General features: G+C 33.1%; 1 protein-coding gene across 1 annotated transcript; it reads left to right on the top strand.

Annotated features, from left to right (window-relative positions):
• The first annotated feature begins 4,238 nt into the window (after window positions 1–4,238).
• On the top strand, window positions 4,239–5,473 carry LOC125810389 (early nodulin-75-like). The gene is made up of 4 exons (XM_049489889.1): window positions 4,239–4,335; window positions 4,458–4,548; window positions 4,678–4,769; window positions 4,860–5,473. Exons 1-4 carry the CDS (start codon window positions 4,239–4,241, stop codon window positions 5,471–5,473), a joined length of 894 nt encoding a protein of 297 aa, XP_049345846.1.
• The last annotated feature ends 19,661 nt before the right edge of the window (window positions 5,474–25,134 follow it).

The following is a 25,134-nucleotide window of genomic DNA, read 5'->3' as shown; positions in this document are numbered from 1 at the left end:
ACCAGTACGGGCTGTGGTCTGACCTATTGTTCGTGGATGCAACTGTGGCTTGCACCTGCAACTTCTCAAAATCTGCATTTTGATCTATCTAGGATACGAGGTGTTACATTCTGTGTATACGCCGATATTTCGAGAGGTTCACCAATTTTTTTAGCTTACTCTTTGTATTCCCTCCTCCTTTGAATTTGTTTTGTTGAAGTTCACTTGTATAAAGTTTTTATTTTATTTTATATACATTTAAAAAATTGAGATTTTCCCCTAAGGTTTCATGGTGAGATTCTAATATTGAATTCAATCTCTCATTTCGCAGATGGACCAAATAATTAATAATACTATAAATATTCAGGAGCTTTTTAGAGTTCCAGGGGAAGAGAATGAAAAGGAGAACAAAGAAGATGCTAATATCATCTACGAGTAGCTCATATTAAGAGGTAAGGTATAAAATGTCATGTCCTTAGAATATACTAACCTCTAAGGTCCAGGAACATACTTAAAGAAAGTTGGATCTTATAAAGGTGAGTTGTTATGTAGGTCCCTACAAAAGACCGTATGAGAAGACTTTGATATTATATATCATAAACAATGGCATTATATGGGGTTCACAAGTGGCACGAGTCTTTTTCTAGATCTAGTGAACCTTTAAAGCTTCATATTTCTGAGATAAATTTACCATGTGTATGTTTTGAGGAAATATGAAGATGGTTAACTAAAGAGCTTTAACGATCTCAAATTGACTAGAAGATTTGTGTATTAGATGGGCAATTTTGTTATTAATTTTTATGTTAATTTGTTTTGATATATAAAATGCAATACACAATAGTTTTATTATATATTTTTGTTTTTTTTTTGTTTTGATATGTGAATTGCCTACATCTTAATAAATGCATTCTACATTGAAAAATGAAGTATTTTGTTAGACATACTTCAATAATGATGTATTTGTATCTGTGAATATTAGTTTTGTTGCATCTTCCGCAAATATGTCATTTTTGAAAGTTCTCTCCTTATTTGATGGTTTGTAATTTAATTTCCTTGATTCTATAGTAAAATATGGCTTGAGATTGTTAGTTCTGTCATCTACATGCACCTCAGTGTCAAAGAAGATGTGTGATGCAATATATTACTAGCATTTAAGGATACAAGAAAACAATTTTAGCTTAATGCGTTTTCCTTTTGTTTTATCCTTAACCACTACACTACCAAACACATAGAATTAACTATATCCTAAAAATATTTAATGTTGGGCCCGTGCTAAACATGAGCCGCACCTATCTAGTATATTAGATAGGACATGATTGTTTTATTAATCCCCCAAGCATGAGTTGCTGGAAATAACACATTACAAAATTTCATAATGGTTAACTTATGTTTCTTAAGGTATCTTTATCATTAGGTGCTAAAGTTTTTAACTATTATACTAATGGGTACCAAGGTGTCAACTTTTTTGGAATTCTACCATACTTTAAAAGTTAAGAGAACTATTTTTGCACTTTATATATTAACATTGCTTTATTTACATGTAATAAATACTTAATTATAATTTGATAATTGTTTTTTTAATTTGACAGTATAATATTTCTTATAATAATTCGTAAGACAAGAATAAACATATATAAGTTATTGTATGTTACATAACATCACAAATGTTATATCATAGTTAAGTTCTTATTGATTATACTTTTGAAAACTTTTTCAATTGAGTAAATTATTATATAAACTATGAAAATATTCTAGAAATAGTAGAATTATTTAAAAATAGAATTGATACTTGATCTAATTGAGTATGCCAATTAGAGTATCATTTTTATTTGTATAATATTTCATATTACTTTTAAATACATAAATATGTCTAAATCATCAATATTGTAGTTTTAACACCCGATAATTTCTAAGTTAAGACTCAAACAATTCTTCATTTACATGTAAGGTCGTATCAGGTGATTCTTAAATTGATCATATGTGTAAAGGTCCATTCTTTAGTGTGAGAATAAATTTGGAGATGAATTAAGGCCACAATAATCCCCTAGCACAAAGTTGAGTTGAAAGCTTCCTTAGCGATTAAGTTTTGATGTAAGATTCTACTTGGGTCAACTTCAAACGATCATATCTCTTATAATATAAAGAGTTGTGTGGCCCAAAACCTATCAAATTAAAGGTATTTGAATCTTCTTTCCGACGCCATAAATTTTGTGTCAATCCGAGTTTCAAGTAAAACGTTATGACTATTTTAGTAAATATTATCAAAGTCTTCTCATACAAAAATGACCCTTTTAGTTGTTTTCTTGTCTTTATTTATCATTTAATAATCATATTTCATCTTTTATTTTATCTTTTCATAGATGTTGAAGTGTGTGACCATCTCATCTAAAAACTTAAGCTGTTAGAGAGAGCACATTTTTATTATTTTAATTATATTCTCAACACGCCCCCTCACGTGTGGGACTAATTTTTTTCATGGGCCAAACACGTGGAAACTCTTTTTATTTTTTGGGTGGCAGTGAGATTCGATCTCAGGATCTCTGTCTGCTCTAATACCATGTTAAATTAGGTCTTAGGCCTAACTCACACCCCAAAAGCTAGCTCAAAGGGAGGAGGATTGTCCAAGACTTATAAGGAGTCCGTCCATCTCACCCAATGTTGGGACCCAAAAAAAATCAAAATTACCCACGCACCAGATGCTACGCACTGGGCGTGAGGTGGGGTGTTTAAAAAGAAAAAAGTCTCACATTGGTGGTTAATGAGATGAGTGGACTCCTTATAAGGCTTGGGCAATCCTCCTCCCTTTGAGCTAGCTTTTGGGGTGTGAGTTAGGCCTAAGACCCAATTTAACACTCTACTCCGTACCCTACTTTCCTTGTAGGTTTATCATTCAAATTATGGATGTGTGACATTATGTAACGACGGATAACATGAATACAATATATACAAACACTATATTCATTAAAACAATATAGTAGGATACAATACAACACAATAAAATACAATATGATATATTATGAAACAATATGTAACAACCATGCAAACAAAGTGTAAGAATCCAGCATATGTTGGTACTCCGTTAAATTCTACAGGAAACAAAGGCAAACAGGTCGAGCAAAAATGTTGGGCAGATTATGGCACTTTCTTCCATAATTGTTATTATATATAGGATATCATAAAATAAGATATTACTGAATATGTCATCGAATTGTTTTAGGAAGATTCAGCAAATGATAAAGCAAGCTAATGTTAAAGCTAGTCACTGCCTAAGGAAGGCTAATATGGTTGCGGATCATCTAGAAAAATTGACAAACAATAGTCAAAATAGCCAAGTTTTCAACTCTCTTTAGTATTTGCCTAATGGTGCAAAAGGCTCTTGTCAACTAGACAAAAGCCAATTGCGGTCCATTAGACTCAGACGCAACAAAGCAAACTTTTTTGTTAGTTAATTTACTAGTTTTTAGAGGTGCATTTTTTTCGTTACCGTTCCAATGTTCAGACGGACGAATGTTGCTAGGGGGTGCAGAATAGACTAGCTGAAGATGGAAGAGTGAACGTGGTCGAGCCTAGAGCTCGGGAGGCTCTAAAGGTAAGTTCAGGTTGGAAACATAATAGGGATTCTCAAGCTTAGGAAAGGAGACAGTTTCGCAAATTATTTATCCTTGTGTTGTATTATGAGGAAAGGTCAAACCCCCCTCTTATACTTATTCTCAAGATATATAACATCCCTACTTACTAGGACATTTTATTTTATTTTTTGAAAATGCAACATTATGAGGCTATGTAAGTGAGAGTAATGAAGGGCATACTAATGCCCACCAAAGGACAAAAATTGTTGCACATTGTGTCTAGGTATATAATATATTTTTATTAATATTAAAATGTCAGAGTACTAACATAAGTATTGTTTTCAAAGTAACAATAGAGAGAAGAATAAAATCCTTTACCCTTTTCATCAAAAGAGAAACCAAATTCGAACACATAAAGTAATTAGGAGATTAAAAATCAAAGTATCTGTACAAATTAGAACAACGTGTGTATATATACTACCTTCTTTTTTAAAACAAACTACAAAAATAATACAAATAAATTGAAATAAAGGAAATATAATCGATGTGTGGTGGTTGGGCAAGATAAGTGATAAGTGACCGTTTATCAATTTCTAATACATTGAATTCTTTTAGTATAAATATAACCCAATGTTGTATCAATTTCTTCATACTTTAATTAAGATAACTAAGTTTTCAAAAAGAAAAGAAATGATGGGTTCCAAGGCATTTTTGTTTCTTGGCATTTTTTTGGTTATTTTTGCAATAATAAGCTCTGAGGTTGTAGCTAGGGAGTTGGCTGAGACCTGTAAGTTTATTGTGCTTTTCCCTTTATTAATTATCTATTTGAAATATTGGATTTCTTATCTAATAATTTGACATTTATTCAATGTTATGCTAGTTTTTAAATTTCACATTTGATATTTGTAGCAATGAAATCGGATGATGTACACAATGATGGATATAATGACATTGACAAATATCCCGGAGATGAACATAAGGAATATAACAATGGATATAAATTTTCTAGTGGCGGATATTATCTTCCACGTGGTGGATATAATTCCCAAGGTAGTGGATATAAACCCTCACATGACGATTATAACAATAGATATAAATCTCTTGGTGGTGAATATAACAATGGATATACGCCTCCAAGTGGTGGAAATAAACCCCCACATAGTGGATACAACCCTCCAAGTGGCGAATACAATCCCCCACATGACAAATATAAACCTAGGTGTGGTGAATATAACCCTCCAAGTGGTGATTATAACCCTCAAAATGGCAAATATGAATCCCCTAGTGATGAGTATAAACCTCCAGATGCAGATGACAAATATAAACCCCCTAGTGATGAATACAAACCTCCAGGTGACAAATATAACCGCCCACATGACAAATATAAATCTCCTAGTGACGAATACAAACCTCCAGGCGACAAACATAACCCTCCACATGACAAATATAAACCTCCTAATGATGAATACAAACCTCCAGATGACAAATATAACCCTCCACATGACAAATATAAACCCCCTAGTAATGAATACAAATCTCCAGGCGACAAATATAACCCCCCACATGACAAATATAAATCTCCTAGTAATGAATACAAACCTCCAAGTGACAAATATAAACCTCCTAGTGACGAATACAAACCTCCAGGTGACAAATATAACCCTCCACATGACAAATATAAACCTCCTAGTGACAAATACAAACCTCCAGGTGACAAATATAACCCTCCACATGAAAAATATAAACCTCCTAGTGACGAATACAAACCTCTAGGTGACAAATATAACCTTTCACATGACAAATATAAACCTCCTAGTGACGAATACAAACCTTCATGTGACAACTATAACCCTCCACATGACAAATATAAATTCCCTAGTGACGAATACAAATCTCCAGGTGACAAACATAACCCTCCCATATGACAAATATAAACCCCCTAGTGATGAGTACAAACCTCCAGGTGACAAATATAAATCTCCTAGTCACGAATACAAACCTCCAGGTGGTAAATATAACCCTCCACATTATAAATATAAATCCCCTAGTGATGGATACAATCCTTCCTGTGAACGCCATGAATAAGTGATCGATTAGCCAATTGCCTCAAAACAAATCATCATGTAATATTATAAAACCATTGTACATACTGGCAAGATCTATAATAGTAATAGTCTTGCTACTCTAAACCTTCCTAAAAAAATTCGTATGAATAAACCTGCATTGAGTTTCATATGTATGGTTGATCATGTAATATTTTGTTGTATAATATAACACAATATATTGTGTTGATATATTTCATAATGTACTTTTTTTTATATCTCTCGGGGCTTAAAGTTATTTATGCTGAAATCATATGAATATTTACTTTAACCTGCACAAGGTTCTATCAAGTTAGATTCTTTTATATACTTTAAACAAAGCCATGAATTGTGGGCGACTAGACAAAAATGTTATAAATCACATTGTACTAGAACTATATATATAAGGGAAAAAGGAAAAGATACCCCCAAACTATTATAAATGGTATGCAGATATCCTCCGTTATATACTTTTGGGATCTTGGTGCCCCTACCGTCCAGAAATCTAGTGTTTGATTAGCACAAAGAATAGCTTATGTCATTATTGGAAGACATGGATCAAATGTGAAGAGCATGAAAAGCCAACAATGTTATTTTATTATTATTCATATAAAATGAAAAAAAAAAAAAAAGGGGAGCATGAGAGAAAATGGTAACAACACAAGAGCGAAGAAGCCATTATAAAAAATGCTAAAGAAAGCATGAAATAATCACTACTATAAAATGTGAATTCCGCTTGCTTTCATCCCATTTCAACTCTCTGTAATCTGTTAAATACCAAGACATGGAGCGCATCTTTTACTTGTTGATCGAATGCAAGCATACCCTTCCAATCAAAGAGGTCATTGTGTCTCAAGCTAAACTTTGGGAACACGAAACCAGCAGGAAAAGTAGTATGACCAATGTATTTCTCATTAACCATATCCAAAACATCAATTTCCAAATCAACATCGTCACGAAAATCCCCTGTTTCGATATACCAAGTGTAGATATTTTGATAAATCCCAATCCTCAGAGCCAAAATCTCATAACCTAATGAATAATGCTCATTTTTATGAATAGAAACTAACTTGACGGCTTCTTGGTTAAACGATGAAACAAACTCCAACGCCATGTAAATACTAGGATTTTGCGGATTTGGGATTGTTTGCATTTGGTGAAATGTTGGGCTATATATACGGTATCTCAAAGGACAAGAGAACACTGTTTTCTGCAGACATAACCCTTCAATACTTCGACTAATTGTTGCGAATGGAGCTTTTAACATTGCAGCATTAATTTTGACATCATTCAAATGCAAACTACGTAACTCATCACGAAGTTTGGTGAAATCAGGGTGCAAATATAAGGTATTCCATAGCTTGCAAACACATTTGAATTTGAACAAAGATGATAGCGGTAACAATGTCAAGATTTGATATATAATTTCATCTGGAAGCTGCTGCTTCAACGACTCCTCATTATCGTCCTCTACTTTCATAATTTTGACGCGGTTACTATTCACTGATCTGAAATTAATCAAAAGATATGAAAATTGAAACATACAACAAATTTCTCAACAGGAAACAACCCAAACAACATCTGACCGTTCATAACTGGATGCTAAACTTAGTATTTATACATTATTTGAACAAAAGTTGATGAACTTGTATTCAGACTTCTAACTTAGGACACAAAACATTGGTTTCAAGTAACAATAGAGATACAATCAATAAATATGACGAATAAATACATCTATTGATTATATGTAAACAGTACAAACCTCAAATTATTTAATGTAAATAGTAGAGCACGGTGATTAATATCCCATAAACCTATTTAGTATTTATAATATTATCCCAAAACGATTATCACTAGTAATCCTAATCCAATACTTACGAGGACCATAACTATTATTTATTATTTCTTGCAAATAATTATTTCTAATATTTAATATTTAGAGATTAATAAAATAATCATAATATTTAATACTTTTAAATTAATTAAGTAGTATTTGACCTAATATAAAAAATAAAATTTGTACAATTCTATTAGTACTATTTAAGAAAGGTTTGTAATAACGTGTATTAGTCCAAGGTTTTATCGTATATATCATGATTAATAACTTTTAAAGTCAACCGTTGAATGGTAACTACGTACACAATGGGAGGGGGAAAAAAATATCAATTAAAAGAAGTATTCTAATCGTACAAAAAAAAATTCATTATATATAATCCCCTATAATTTAAGCGATAAATATACACTTTCGAGATATGATCAAGAGTGCTTAATATTATAGGAATACTATGTTATGAGTGGTCAAACTATGTATCTAAGTAGGTTACATGCATCTAACAAAATATATACATGTATCTAATTAAGAGTTTATATATTTGATAAAGTGTAAATATGTCACAAGTACAAGAACTTCTAAATATGGTGCAAGTCTGAAACTAAAATGATAAGTCTAAACATAAGAGATATCTTATTTGAATACTAAAGCAACAGAATAAATAAAAGATAGAGGGAGGTGTGGGCCACGGAACAACCAAACAGCTCACCACAACTCCAAGATACTTCAAACTCGGACTCAAAAAGCTCCACGAGATGTGCTTGTATGCAAAATCGAATTTGCACCACAAAGAGTGCAATAATTGTAGTATGAGTACGAAACCACGTGTACCAGTATATCTCATAGATCAACTGACAACGAAGAAGTAGTGACAGGAGTTCATATAAGAAAATCATCTTTTTACTTATACTAGTCTATGTTATACTTACCAGTCAGGTTTCATCAAAATATGGATAATCAAATATCACGCAATATCCATCCACCAATAAAACACATAATCAACAAGAATGAAGGATGCAATGAGATGCAATGCAATGTGACATAATGAAATGTTATGCCTCAGATGACAAGTATTCTCGCAACCGTATATACATGATGCTTCTCGAAAATACATCGAGAGTTCATAACCCATGGGGACTCGTGAGGTCCATATACCGATACGGACGATCTCCACGCGTTTGTGCGGACGATCTCAACGCACTATCATAAAATCAAATAATTTCTGCATGGACGATCTTCACGTGCCTAAATTATAATCTTAACATCTCACAATCCCAGCGCGGACGATCTCCACGTGCCCAACTTACTCTCAATCTCATGTCAATGCATGTGCACAATATGATTTCAATAAAAGGGGATGATGTTGTATCTCAATCAATCAAATATCAGTAGGATATATAATCACCTCAACTATGACAAATATATGGGTTCAATAAAGAAATAGAATCACACAAAAGAATTCAAGTCAATAATACATCAGATAATGCCCACATGTTTTGGCATTCTCGGATTACAATCAACATTCTATAGTAATAAACTTTCCCTTTTATAACATTGGTACTCGTACCAATGAGGTCACACCATTGGTAGAAACCCCCATCTTTCGCCCTTACCCATTGTCTATTCTCATTTTAATCTTTAATTAGAAAAACGTCCTTCAACGAAATATAAGGTCTTAACATACCTTGAATGCCGACGTGTCACAAATCCTCAAAATTTTGCTTTTCCCTTTCGTAAGGCTTTCGAACGTTCCCAGTCTATCAAAATATGCATAATTCGTAAGCAAATGAGTCCATAGACACCCATGTTACTATATGACTAACCTAGACCCACAACTCACTCTAATTTATAACTAAATTCATAACTCTAGGTGCCAACTAATATGTCAAGTCTCATATTCCTAAATTTTCGAGCTTAAAGTTAAGTCTCAATTCCTCTAAATATCATAAATCTAATAATATTCATATAATACAATACAACCAAAACATAAAATTTTAAATATATATATATATATATATTAAGTTTTTAAATATCTAATAAATTTATATAAAAGTACTTAATAATTACAATCATAACATACATTATACATGTGATTAGTGGTGCTTCCCATTACAATCCCATATTTGAAAGATATAACATCAGAAAAATGAGAAAATTTTAAAATCAAATGAGGCAAACAGATTCGTTTCACTAATTCTAGCAAAAAATATTAAACAAAATAATAATAGGTTTTTTGACAAATAAATAAGTAAAGGAAATTTAAAAAACAAACTTGTAAATTAAAGTATAATAAGGCCTTACAACTTTAATTATTTTAATTCAAATTAAACAAATACTTTTGACTCATGGGCCGATCCTCACCCAGCCTTGGTCAAGTCTCAAGGGCCAAGTGCTTATTTGGATTGGACGTATAAGCCTAACAATTTTAAATGGACTTGAAAAATCGTATCTCAACCCTACTTCAATAACAAATCGGTTGAATTAGTTTCATAGACTAAGCCCATTTTAACGGCTCTATAAATACACATCTATAGAATCTTATTCTATAAGTGAGAGTTAAAGTAGTTCCCCGTTAACATATCAACTTATGGTCAGAATAATTATTTTGAAGGTATTTTAGTCTATTTCAGCTTATTTTCTTTAGTAATTGTTTCGGCCATATGACCTTGAGAAATGTTAATATGGTTGTTTGTTATCCTAGCATTACTAGTTTCTAGAATGTCTGTTTTCACCTCATATTGAACAAACACGGAAGGAATTATCAAAACAGTAGGTTCATCAAAAGCTGCTATCTTTGTTCCTTTCTTTTGATTAAGTGTCCGCAATTTTATTTCTCTCTCAAAACATATGGAACAACTTGATGATTTCCAACTTCATCATTAAGTACTTGCACTCAACAATCGAATTATCATAGAGCAAGTTGTTATTATTTATCATGTGCATAATATTAGTTGAGTCAGTATTGATTTCAAGGGGGGTTAAATTCATGTGTTCCACTATGATTAAAAGACCCCTTCTCAGAGCTTGTAATTCTGCTCTGACTAGGTTGGGTGAGAGGGGTATATTCAGAGAAGCTTAGAATCCAGTGCCCTAAGGGGTCGTTTTGTGTGATGGATAAAAAGGAATTAATTTCGGAATAACTTTTAAGTGGCCTTTAATCTGTTGTTTGGTTGCAAAGTGTAATGACCTTTTCCCGTCGTTATAGAAAAGCCAACGGGAAAAAATTTTGGGCCGGAAAATTTTTTCATAGTAACTTGAGATTTCCTAGCCTAGTCAAAATTTGGACGAAATCGGAGTCAGTGAGGTCTAGGAAAATATGGTAACAAATGAGAGATCTATTAATGAATTTGATTACATGAGTGGATAGCTAAGACGTTAAGGAACTTGTACGACTTTACAAAGTCGAATTCGGGCGAGTATAACTCCCGAAACTGATCTTAGCGTGAACAAATATTTTCTAAGTGTCATGGGATGAAGGTGTGTTGTGAAATGGGGGTTTGGAACTCTTAATTCGACATTCTATTTCCGTGCAAGCCGCTGTGGCGGGATTATTCCCGCCAGAGCGGGGCCGCTACAGCGGGGTGAGGACCACTGTGGCAGGACAATCGCGATTTAAACCCCAAAAATGTTTTATTTTGCACTTTTCGATTTTGAAAGCTAGGAGATGACCCCATGTGTTTTCTTGACAGTTTTCCACCATTCTTGAGGTTAAAGGTAAGGTCTTTACTCCCCGATACCGTGTTTCGATTCGTAGAACTTAGTTTCTTGGGTAATTATCAATGGAGGAGGGTTTTGATCTGGGATTTATGATGGAAAAAGCCCTAATATGGGTATGGGGATCAAGGGTTTGACCTAAGGTTGATGTTATTTATTATAATCTGAGTAATTAGGTCTTGTTTATTGATCCTCGTGTTATATTGATAGTTTGTAGACCAAGAACAAGCGGAAAGAATTCGGAAAGGGAAGAATCAAGTTTCTTAGAGGATTCAAGCTTTGTTCGAGGTAGTGATGGTTGTGATTTCCTATTGGTCTGATATATGTTTGTACTTACTTCATAATAATGTGTGTATGTATGTGAATATTGCATTATTGATCAAATTATTTGTAAATGAGGATGATTGAATAATTGTATGCCATGAAATCATGAATTGATTGTATGATTATGAGAATATACCTTGTGATTGTGATTGTGGTTTGTTGAATGGATCTGGTGCTACGTTCCAACACACTAACTGGGATCAATTGCCACTTTCCGGCATAAAATGGGATCGGTTGCCACGTTCCGACATAAATATTGAATCCGGTACCATGAATCGATACACTAACAATTTGGATTTGGGTCCCATGAGAGGACCATTGACTTGACATGACTGTATATCTTGAGATTTGTGAAATTGTATGTTGTTCGTAAGTGATAATTGATAATGTATATGTTCGGTGTATGCATGTTAATAATGGTTGTAATGACTTATATATGTTCATCTTTTGAGATAGTCGCGTGATCCTACCAGTACAATGCGGTTGTTTACTGATACTGCACTTGCTCTTTCTTTGTTGAGTACAGGGCATCTTCAGGCGGTTATTGACAGACCTCGTTTAGAAGATCAGTGATCGTTTCGAATTCAAGGGTGAGCTAGTTCTTCTGGGCTGCCTCCATAAGTTCTCTTTTGTTTATGTCCACATCTTCGAACTGAGACTAGTTCTTTAGATTTTCTTATGTTTAATTGGGTTGTACCCATTTCCTTTAGACTTATGATCCTTGTTAGAGTTTTGATACATTGACTTTCAGGTTCTACGGAATTACTTCCGCGTTTGTTTTGTTAGATCTTTTGAGTTTATGGGAACACTATTTTCCTTTAGTGTTTAAACCTGCTTCCGTATCTTTAAATGCTTAGTTTTTGGTTAAGTTGTTTGTTTGGGCTGTAGTAGTGTTCTCTCACCGGAGGGTTAGTGTGAGTGCCAATCACCACTACAGGAAAATAGTTAATTACATGGGAATCTTACCTAGGGAAAAATTTCGCATGAAATAGATGCGGATTTTCTTGTGAATATTTTAAATTCCTCAATATTATGATATATTATTGGAGAATTGTATTTTCCCAACAAATTCCGCAGGTTAATTTGGCGCCATATTGCGCAAAATTTGTACTTGCGACATCACCTGGGAAAATATATCGGCGGGTACAGTATCTCTAGGTAAATCCGCAGATACATGGAATTTTTTTTTAAAAAAAAATCCTTTTTTTATTCATAGAAAAATCTCTAGGTAATCCATCCTATGGATTTACATGGAGATATTTTGGTGAAAATTTATGTGGAATTTTATTACCTGAAAATTTATTGCGGGTTTAGCTAGGGACTTATTCTTGGGGATTTACCTACGAAATTTATTGCTTGGGAAAATATTGGGGGATTGATTGCTGCGGATTTAGGTGGGAACTTTTTCCTGGGGATTTACCTACGGAATTAATTACTTAGGAAAATATTGGGGGATTATGTTGCTATGAATTGAGATGGAAATTGTTTCTTGGGGATTTACGTAGGATTTTTATAACTTGAAAAAAATTCTAGAAATTTTACTAGCTATAGATTTACTGATCCTTCCATACTTACCTTTAAATTTATATTATTTGAAATCTTTTCTTCATTCAATTAAAAATATTAATGAGATAGTTAATTATTACAGATTTAACAAATTATATAAAAGGACACTAATAACAAAAGTAAAAGTGATTTGAATAGGAAAATGGTAGAATCGAAGATTAAATAAACATAAAATAAAATAAAATGAAGTATATAATTAATTGATGGACATGTGGAATCAACAAAAGATGCTCAAGGAAACTAGTTTGTTGACATGGATGGTTTCAAAATGTATTTGAGATGAATCAACCTTGGCTTGTTATTGAGATCGAGGAATGGTCATCACCAAAAAATTTAAAGAGGTGAAAATTTGGGGGCTTAAGATAGAAAAAGACTAATGTATACTTAGGAGTCGTTTTGTGTGACGTAAAGTATAATAATCTAGGGATAAAATAAATGATTAAATTATTTTGCGTTTGAATAAAGCGGTATTAGGTAGTCTCAGAATTATTTATATGATGGGATAACTTATCCTGAATAGTTAATCCTAGAAAAACTTGTTCTCAATTAAACGACCCCTTATATTCTTGTACTGTAAGCTTTCAATACTTTTTATTGAGTATTAGTTTGTATTAATAAAAATTACTAGACAATACTACAAGACCATTGGAAGATCTCATAAAATGTATGAAAAACATATAAATGATAAAACAAGTACTAAGAAGAAACAATTAGAAAGCTGAAATTTTACTCCCTCTTAAAGTTCCCTCCAGTGACCTTTCATTTCCTCAAATAATATTTCAAGACTCTCCACCTTCAGCTAGATCGTCCTTTTTTTTTCTTTTTTTTTTTTTTTTTTATTTTTTATCATGCTTCTGTCAGTTCATTAAGAAGACAAGGAAGAAGATCCAAAATCAAAAATCAGTTTGCTTTCAGAGCTATCCGAAGTCAGAGGTTAATCTCTAAACTTTACATTTATTTTATATATTTGATTTCGGTTTTTAAATTTTACATTCATTTTATTAAGGCGAAATCACTCCCAAGTATATTTGTTACTGAAAGAGTGAAAATTTTGGTGAAATAGGAAATTGATCAGCCTCTAAATTCTATTATTAATTGCTTAAATATAAATATATATATATATATATATATATATATATATATATATATATATATATATATATATATATATATATATGTTACCATTTGGTTAACATAATGAATGTTCCCGAGCATCGAAAATGGATGATAAATACGTAAGAATTATTATTAATTATTTCTTACTTATGACCCAAGTTTACTTGTAATCCAAGTAATATCATAAATAATTTTTAATAAGGAATATATCTCGTACGTACATTGGTTACTTGATGGACGTACCAGATTAAGTCATAACCTCTATAAATTGGTCCTCCCTCCACCCATTAGGGTTATCACATATTCTCTATAATAATTGTATGACTGACGACGGTTGTGGTAACGTAAGACTAGAGCAAGGAGGTAGAAACTAATTTACGACTAAAGCTTCCACTTTTCTCTGTGATGATATCTTCTGCATCAGGTATGTGCCTCTAACAATCTCTATGTAAGATTTTCGTGTTCAAGATCCTAATATTATGTATTAAAGTATTTAATCTTACATGTGGCATCAGAGCATGGATTATTTGAACGAATAATCTTCGTATATCTTCTACAACTAATTAAAATAAGTAGAAAATTTATCACGAGCATCAACCTACTATTTGTTGTTTTCTCCAAACATCGCATCAGATATCCGTAGGTGCAAGCAAAATTGTGATGAAACGGGTCATGTGAAGATGTGCTATTAAGGTTGTTTAAAGGGAAAATTGTATATAATAGCAAACTATTAATTCAAATTAAATGCTATAAATATAGTTTGATTTAATTGTACCTCATAGCAAACTGTTGTTATTTCACCTCTCTCCTGGTGAATCTCGCTCGCCACTCTCGTTCTCTCCCTCGCCTCTCTCGTTTTTTATACAAACGCAAGTGTATAAAGTGCGGCTGTGTTTGTATAAAGCGAGAGAAAATTGTATATATACATATATTTTCGTTCCCCTCTCTCCCTCTCCCAAATCTCGCTCGCCACTCTCCCAGATCTCGCTTTCTCACTCGCCTCTCTCACTTTATACAAAAAACGCAAATTGTATAAAATGTGTTTTTGTTTGTATAAACCGAGAGAAAATTGTATATATACATATATTTTCGTTCCCCTCTCTCCCCTCTCCCAGATCTCGCTCGCCACTCTCCCAGATCTCGCTCTCTCACTCGCCTCTCTCACTTTATACAAAAATGCAAATGTATAAAATGCGTGAAAATTGTGTATATACATATGTTTTCGTTCCCCTTTCTCCCCTCTCCCCTCTCCCAGATCTCGCTTGCTCACTCGCCTCTCTCACTTTATACAATTGATCTTTGTGTATATGTATACCAAAGCAGATTATACAACTGCTTTCTTTTGTATATGTATAGCGAAATATACATATTTATGTTTGCTATGGAGTGCAATTATGCAAACTTTTCTAGCATACAAATATGAATTTTGTGTTTGCTATATGTGAAAGTTGATCATGTTTAAATGGTTGGCATGTGCACTCTGTCCAATGATATTTTATTTTTATTTTTTGTTTTCCAAAGTTATTTGCAGTATTGTTACAAGCTAATCTTTTATTCATCGCATGGAAAACACTTTAAGTTTAATGGAAAAATAAAAGCAAAATGCATAAGTACCTCCCTAGCCTATGCCCAAAATTTCTGAGACACATCTAATCTTTACTAAGGTCCTATTACCCCCGAACTTATTTTATATATAATTTTCTACTCCTTTTCGGCCTACGTGGCACTATCTCGTGGGCCCAACACGTGTTGACAATTTTTTCAAGGATAGTGCCACGTAGGCCAAAAGGGGTAGGAAATTATATATAAAATAAGTTCGGGGGGTAATAGGACCTTAGTAAATGTTAGGTGTGTCTCAGGAATTTTGGGCATAGGCTGGGGGTACTTATGCATTTTTCCTTAAATAAATTCTTGTAAGTTTAATTTTGTCCAGTCAAATTATGTTCAAACTTATAATTGAATTTATTTATTTTTAGTAGTGTAATTTTGTGCTTGACTGTTTAAGGTGTTTGGACTCTTAAGTTCACAAATTCCGAAGAAAAAAAATAATCGTCCCATAATGTAATAATTATGTTTTGTTTTAGATTGTGCAATAAATTAAACTGGTCGTTATACTAAGCAATAAATAATATGTGTATAGTTAGTGTCATATAATTTGTTAGTCACCAAAGTGACCAAACTAGAGAAATTAACATCTACACATATAATATTTATGATCACTTGACATATGTGGATTAGTACAATTCATTATTTATTGACATATTCAGTATTCCAAGAGAGACTGGGTCTAGTTTTTCAACCTGATGCATGTATTATGTTTCTATAGTTTGTTAGTCACCAAAGTGGTCAAATTAAAATATATAAAATTATTCACATGCACAAAATATTATGATATTATGTATGCATTTGTATTTATATAGTTTGTTAGTCATCAAAGTGGCCAAACTAGAGAAATTAGCGTCTACACATATAATATTTATGATCATTTGATGCATGTATTATGTTTCTATAGTTTGTTAGTCGGGAAAAGGCATAGATTCCCCCCTAAACTTGTCCCTAAAAGTCAGTTACACACTTTAACTAACTCGACGACCTGTTACACACCTGATCTTGTTTAAAGTGATATTAATTTCCCCTTTCGAAGACAATCTCAATTTTTGTGTGAGAAACTGTTGAACACGCATTTTGGAAATGAAAATAATACTCCCCCTGTCCCAATTTATATGACTCACTTTCCTTTTTAGTCAGTCCCAAAAAGAATGACACATTTCTATATAAAGTAACAATCTAACTATAAAATATCTATTTTACCCTTAATTAAATGATTTACAGCCACACAAATTTCTGTCATTCATTTTGGACCACAAATTTTAAAAGTCTTCCTTCTTTCTTAAACTCCGTGCCGAGTCAAAGTACCTCATATAAAATGGGACGGAGGGAGTATTATTTTAACCTTTTTCCCTTAATATTTTCTCACACTTTCTTAAAATAGTAATTTCTACTATGTGTGTTCTTCTTCCCTCACCATACATCTCTTTGTTTTTTGAAATTTATTTCTTCTTCCTTCTTTATAAGTAGAAGAGGAAAAGAAATAATTTGAAGAAAAAATAGGAAGTAGTTAGATGATTATGAAGTATAGAGATGTTGACGGCGGTGATACGTTGGTGGGCAACACCATTGTTGGCGGTGAAACAAATAAAAACTTTCAGATCTATAAAATTACTTTCAGATCTGTAATTTTCTTTTAAAATATTGATAATTATGGATGAAATTAATCATTTTATATGTATTATTTGTGCATAATGAATAATCAAATATGCTATTGATGGCGGCTTGAGACAAAAATGACATTGTGATGGTTGTAGGTGGTGTTTCGACAAGAATAGAGAAGACAAAGATAGAATAATCATTTTCTTTCTATTTCTTTATAAAGTTCTTCTGTATGAGTTTTTTTTTTTTTTAATTCTTCTGTATGAGTTTTTTTTAATCGAATTTGGACCCGTGGTCCTATTTTATTAAGAAAATTTTTCTGTATGAGTTTGAAATGCTTCCATGGAAATAAGTGAAGAACTAATTATTGGTGACAAAGAGAAGAGCCGTTGAAGAAGAAGAAGTCAAAATAAAGAAAAATGTATAAGCTTTAAAAGAAATTGAAGGCCACCAATAAAAAGACACAGAAAAATATTATTGATAGAATTAATATATTAGAAATTATAATACTTAATTATATAATGACCAATAAGATAGTGCCATGTGTTAAAATTTAGCATTTTAACATTTTTTTCCTTCTTCTCACGCACCTTAAGGAAGGTGAAGACACTTTCTCTACCATGTCATCTTTTAAGGGGGGTATTAATATCACTTTAAACAAGATCAGGTGTAATAGGTCATCGAGATAGTTAAAGTGTGTAACTGACTTTTCGGGACAAGTTTAGGGAGGAATCTATGCATTTTCCCTATAGTCACCAAAGTGGACAAATTAAAATGTTTAAAATTATTCACATGCACAAAATTTTATGAGATTATGTATGCATTTGTATTCATATAGCTTGTTAGTCATCAAAGTGGCCAAACTAGTATGGTTAAGAGAAATATGCACTCATAAAATTGTCATTTATCTATGAAGGTTAATTAAATGCCTATATATTAAAAAATAAATAGATAAATTGACTTTCACTATTGCTAGAACTTAAGAATTTACCCAAAGGTGAATCTATCATTCTACGAATAGTGAAAATTATGAGGTGAATTAATATTATAGTCAAACATATATTGTATATCCAAAGATGTCGTATATGTTTGATTAAAAATATTCAATTACCTATTAAAAATAAAAATGGCATTTAAATTATGATAATGTGTCGTAGTATCTACCCAAAGGAGAATTACGATATATTCTTATCGCTTTACTAACTTCACATTATTTTTTGATTTGTGAGCATGTATATATATTTTGCAGTTATTCCTCTTCATTCGCATGCTTCATCTGTTACTGTTTTCAATGGATTGAATTTCTCTGAATGACATGAACAAGTCCAGTTCCACTTAGATGTGATTGATCTTGACTTGTCTTTGCTGAATGACAAACCTAGCCATTACTGATAAGAGCAGTGAGGATGAAAAGTCTTTTCATAAAGAGCAACTTTCACATATAGCAATATAAAAATTATATTTGTATGTTATAACTATAGTTTGCATAATTGCGCTCCATAGCAAATTTTATGTTTGCTATGAACCTTTTGATTTGTATAATTTGCTACAAACATCCAATTTTATACAAATTGTTCAGTTTTATATAAATTTATTTATACATTGTAATTTGTATAATAATATATGTATTTGTATAATTATAAATGTATAGGACAAAAATATATGTATTTGTATTTGTATATACACTTTTCTCTCACTTTATACAAACACAAACACATTTTATACCGAAATGTATAAAATGGCTAATTGTATATCAAATCAGATAGCAAAAAAAAGGGATGTTTGCTGCGAATTACAATTAAAATGAACTATGGCTATAGCATTTAATTTGAATTAATAGTTTACTATTTTATATAATTTTTCCTTTCATAAATCATGGGAGTGCTCTAACAGATTAAGCCTTATGTTTATGCTAATGATTGTTGCTAACAACATTAAGAGTACTATTCCACAAACAGAAAGTGCTAGGGAATACCTGAAGTTTGTTTTCGTTCTGCTAATAAGTCTCTCGCTGGTACACTAATGGCTGAACTCACGACCATGAAGTTTGATGGGTCGCGCAGTATGCAAAAAGCATATCATCGAGATGACTAACATTGCAGCAAGACTTATGACCTTGGGGATGAAAGTGGATTACACCTTCTTGGTTCAGTTTATTCTGAACGCACTGCCTCTTGAGTATGGACCATTCCAAATTAACTATAACACTATTAAGGATAAGTGGGATGTTATTGAATTGTCCAGTATGCTTACTCAAGAGGAGTCAAGACTTAAGAAAAAAAGAAGTTATTCCATTAACCTCATGGGTCAGGGAGTTGGTAAAGGACTTAAAGTGAAAGCCAACAAGTTTAAGAAAAAGAAAGCACCTGCTAAAGTTTCACAGGATGCTCGTAAGGAACTCAAGGCTGATGTGTGTCATTTCTGTAAAAAGGAAGGACACTATCAGAAAGATTGCTTGAAACGTAAAGCTTGATTTGAAAAGAAAGGTACATTCAATGCTTTGTATGTTTCAACTCAAATTTAGTAGAAGTTCCTAATAATACTTGGTGGCTTGATTCTGGTGCAACTACTCATGTATCCACTATGTTGCAGGGATTCACTACGATCCAAATTACAAATCCAAATAAGGATTTCTTGTTATGGGAAATCGTATAAAGGCCAAAATTGAAGGCATAGGGACTTATCGTTTGATCTTGGAGACTTGATCTATTACAGACTCTTTATGTTCCTTCAGTTTCTAGGAATTTGATTTCTTAAGACTTGATGTTTCTGGATTTAAAGTTTGGACATAGTTGTTTCAATTTATATAAGAATACTATTTTTATGGTTCTAGTGTTCCTATTGATGGTTTACATAGATTGAAACTCGATAATAATTTTTCTGAATCCCTTTTTACTATTCATCAAAATGTTAGAATTAAACGTAGTTCACTAAATGAAAGTTCTGCTTATTTGTGGTATAAATATTTGAGTCACGTATCCAAAGAAAGATTAAAAAGGTTAATAAAGAATGAGATTCTTCCGAATCTGAATTTTGTTGATCTTGATATATGTTTGGATTGCATTAAAGGAAAGCAAACCAAGCATACCAAGAAAGGTGCCACAAAGAGCACTCAGCTTCTTGAAATTATACACACTGATTTTTGCGGACCCTTTGATGTTCCATCTTTAGGTGGAGAAAAATATTTTATCACCTTTATCGGTGACTTTTCACATTATGGATTTATCTATTTGTTGAAAGAAAAATCTCAAGCAGTGGACGCTATCAAAGTGTATGTTAATGAGGTTGAAAGACAATTAGATAGGAAAGTGAAAAGCATTAGGTTAGATAGAGGTGGTGAATACTATGGAAAGTATAACGAATCAGAACAATGTCCATGTCCATTTGCAAAATTCCTTGAGAATGGTGAAGTTAGTAGGAGTGTTGAACGACAAAGTATGAAAATTAATGAGGTAAGGGTAAATATTTCATTGCCCATGAATATACCTACTTCCGCACCAATCACAAATGTTGTTCCTCTTGTTGAAGAACACTTGTAACATCCGACAATTTAAAAATGAATATGAAGAAGCTTGAAATTTGGAAATAGTCATTTTTGGAAAAATTTAAAATCTGGAAAATTTGGCCAAGTGTGGAAATCAGTGAGTTTTTGGCCAACTTTGAGCAGTCATAACTCCTAGATCAGGATGATTTAGGAGTAGTTCCAGTTATGGTTTCGAAGCTTGTGGAACGATCTTTCCAACGCCACTGAGTTTGCTCGATTCCGAGTTCGTATGAGCGAGTTATGATCTTTGAAAGTTGGGCAGTTGGCAGGGATTCCGTTCCGGAAATTTAAGGGCATTTTGGTCTTTTCACAAATAATTTCTTTTGAGCTTATATTGTTATATTAGGCTGATATTTGGATCATTTTGTCCCATTTTGAAAGAGAAAGAGTTAGGGTTCAAGAGAAGAAGAAGAGAAGAAGGAGAAGAAGAAGAGAAGAAAGAGGAGATCAACAAGATTTGTCAAGATCATTGTGGATTTTCGTCGGGGGTGATCCCTATCAAGGTATGTGAGTCTTTAGTGTGGGTTTATCCTTTCCCCCCACATACCAAGCTCGTTTTTATGATTTGAGAAGAGATTGGATTTGTTGTTGAAGTTGTTGAAGTTGTTAGTTGTTGTTGATGTTGTTAGTTGTGTTGTTGAAGTTATTGTTGGTTGTGGGACAGGATTGGGCTGTGTATTTGAGTTGTGACCTATTGTATATTGAGGGATTTTATGATCCTTAGTGTTGGTTGGTTCATACCCCCACACACCAACTCGTTTTTAATTCCAAGAGAAGATTTATTGGTTGTTGAAGTTGTAGTGGTGTTGTGTTGAAGTTCTTGCTGATTTAGTACAGATTTCTGGCTGTGATTTTTGAGTTGAATCTATTGTATAATAAGGGTCTTTATGATTCTAAGTGTTGCTGCTGAAACCTTGAGGTTGAGAGGGTTTAGAATTGGAAAGAAACAAGGGGAAAAAGTCGGATTTTTGGGGAAAAAGGGGCTGGGCTGTTGCACCTCTCCTAGTGCCAAGGACACCAATCCTTCCCTTTCATTCACCATTTCTTTTTTTATACATGTTCCTAGGTATTATACCTATGTTTCCTAGTTGTTTCCAACACTCCAAGGTACTTCCAAAAGTCAAGTAAAACTACAAGTCAAGTGAAGTTAGTTTCCAATTCAAGTGAAGTTAGTTTCCAAGTCAAGTGAAGTCAAGCTTAGAAGTAAGTAAGTCAAAGCAAGTCTTTAAGGTTTTCCAAGAGTCTTCATTGAGCGTTTTAACTTCATTCTAAGGCTCAAGTTCCAAGTTAAGTATTGAGTTTCAAGTCAAGTCAAAAGTTAAGAGTTTCATGTTAAGTTAAGAGTTTCACATCAAGCCAAGAGTTCAAGTAAAGTAAAGAGTTTAAAGTTGAGTTCTTTTCTCAAAGTTATTAGGAAACTATGTATTCCCAAAGAAGTTTTAAAGAAATGTTTTTACATTTAAACAAGGTTGGAAACTGAGATTTCCAAAAAGCCTTCGGGCTAGTTTTTGAGTAATTATCTCATATCAGCAGGAAGAAATATGTTTTAAAAACATAAGAGCCAGTACATTTTTGGGAGTAGTATCGAGCACCGAATTGGGGGAGCGTTCAAAGAACCCACAGCCCCCATAGAACCATGTTAGCCACCATGGGTAGAAAAGGATCATACTTTTTAGATGAATCCTTTTCAGATTAGACTAGTGGATCCATTAGGCAGTTCAGGTCTTATACCTTTGGCCGGGTATAAGATGCTCTGGCAGCGTGAGGTCGATCGCTGTATCATCACTATAGCTCTTATGTGATGGTTGTCGGTTAGAGAAACTCCCACAGCAGTTATTGTATTTTTCATACACAGAGATTATTGTATTTTTTATATACATCAGTTCATTGTATTTTTATACACATTTCAGGCTTATTGTATCCTTGTATACACACAGAGTTCATAGCATGTTTTAAGCAATCTTTCTTTATATCGCACTTGTTTTAAATTGCCTTATATTGAAAGAAGTCAGTCAGGTTGAGTTAAGTTGAGCCAGGTAAGCTATTCAGTTTCTTCCAGTTTTCCTTCTAGCCTTTGTTGCTTAGTTTTCCAGCTTGCATACTCGTACATTCCATGTACTGATGCCAGTTGGCCTGCATCGTTTGATGATGCAGATTCAGGTACCCCGGATCAGCATCCTGCACGTCGTTGATCCAGCTGAGCACTCCAGAGTCAGTGGTGAGCCTCCTTGCATTCCGGAGGACTCAATTACTTTGTGTTCTTAGTTTTTGTTTTATTAGGATGTTGCGGGGTCTGTCCCAACATCCATCTCAGTATTTTAGAGGCTTCATAGACAGACAGTCAGTCAGTTAGTTTTGAGTCTCTCATCTATATATATATGTAAATATTCTATTTTGAGATTCAAGTTGCCTTTATGGCCATATTTTATAAGTTAAGTTGTTTTGTAATATTGCATTGCATTGAGTTATTCTGTTGAGGTTTCCGCTGAGTTAAGAAAGCCAGGCCAAGGGTTCGCTTGGGGCTAGAAATGGTCTCCGGGTGCCGGTCCCGCCCAGGGTGTAGGCTCGGGGCGTGACAACACTTTAACAATGTTGAACAACATTTGGGTGAAACACTTCAAGAAGGAACTAACTCACAAATATCTGACGCAAATGAACCACAAACAGTGCCATTAAGAAAATTGGCCATTTTAGATGATTATGTGATTTATTTGCAAGAGTCAGATTTTGACATTGGAATTAATAAAGATCCAATTTCATTTTCACAGGCCATAAAAAGCACCGAGTCTGATAAATGGATTGATACCATGAATGAAGAGTTAAAATCCATGGAATACAACAAAGTTTGGGATCTTGTTCAATAACCAGAAAGTTCTAAAAGAATTGAGTGTAGATGGGTCTTCAAGACCAAACACAATTCTAATGGTAATATTGAACGATATAAAGCCAGACTTGTTGCCAAGGGATACACTCAAAAAGGAGGCATTGATTATAAAGAGACCTTTTCACCGGTCTCAAAGAAAAACTCATTAAGAATTGTTTTGGCTTTTGTAGCTCATTATGATTTAGAGTTACATCGGATGGATGTGAAACTGCCTTTCTTAATGGAGACCCCGAGGAGGATGTTTAGATGGACCAATCAGAGGGTTTCGAAATTAAAGAAAAAGATCAAATGGTGTGTAAGCTAAAGAAGTCAATATATGGACTCAAACAAGCCTCACGACAATGGTATATAAAGTTTAATGATACCATAACATCTTTTGGATTTAAGGAAATTACCGTTGATTGGTGCATATATCAAAAAGATCAATGGGAGTAAGTTTATATTTTTAGTCCTGTATGTTGATGACATTTTACTTGCTGCTAATGATTTAGGCATATTGCGTGAGACAAAAGACTTTCTCTCTATGAACTTTGAAATGAAAGATAAGGGTGAGACATCCTATGTGATAGGGATAGAAATATTCCGTGATAGATCACAAGGATTATTGGGATTGTCTCAAAAGGGCTATATCGAAAGAGTTCTAGAGAGATTTAACATGAACAATTGTTCAGCAAGAATAGTTCCTATAAAAAAAAGGGGGGGGGGGGGGGGGGACAAATTTAATCTCATGCAATGCTCAAAGAATGATGTCGAATGAAAAGAAATGGAAACAATTCCTTATCTTCTATTTTTGGAAGTTTGATGTATGTTCAAACTTACACAAGACCGGATATTAGTTTTGTGGTCGGAATGCTAGGAAGATTTCAAAGAAATCCTGGAATGGATCACTGAAAAACTGCAAAGAAAGTTTGTGGCGTTTTATGAAGCCACAATTCATGCATTATGGCTGCAAAACTTTATTTCAGGACTTGGGGTTGTCAACACCATTACCAAGCCGCTGAAAATTTATTGTGATAATACTGCAACATTATTCTTCTCCAAGAATGATAAGTACTCCAAATGTGCCAAACATATGGAATTAAAGTACTTTACTGTCAAGGAAGAAGTTCAGAAACAAAGAGTGTTACTTGAGAATATTAGAACTGATCTCATGATTGCAGATCCATTAACAAAGGGCTTACAACCAAAGACATTTAAAGAACATGTTGAGTCTTGGTTGTACTTATGATTGATACGTTTATGGTGTTTTTACACTGTGAGCTTAAATTATGTGTTTCTGATATACATTAATGAATTTCTTGTTTCTCATAATGGTG

This window comes from Solanum verrucosum, unplaced genomic scaffold (assembly GCF_900185275.1).
Source record: "Solanum verrucosum unplaced genomic scaffold, falcon-dt-bn FXZP01000038.1, whole genome shotgun sequence".
Lineage (NCBI taxonomy): Eukaryota > Viridiplantae > Streptophyta > Magnoliopsida > Solanales > Solanaceae > Solanum > Solanum verrucosum.
Note: the sequence above shows the minus strand (reverse complement) of the source record. Positions and strands in the feature narration are given on the sequence as shown.

Excerpts from the sequence above, each read along its gene's own strand:
- LOC125810389 (XM_049489889.1), top strand. The coding sequence starts at position 4,239 with ATGATGGGTTCCAAGGCATTTTTGTTTCTTGGCATTTTTTTGGTTATT. Across the intron at positions 4,549-4,677 it reads GAATATAACAATGGATATAA|GCCTCCAAGTGGTGGAAATA; the intron begins ATTTTCTAGTGG and ends CAATGGATATAC. Across the intron at positions 4,770-4,859 it reads TGACAAATATAAACCTAGGT|ATGACAAATATAAACCCCCT; the intron begins GTGGTGAATATA and ends CTCCAGATGCAG.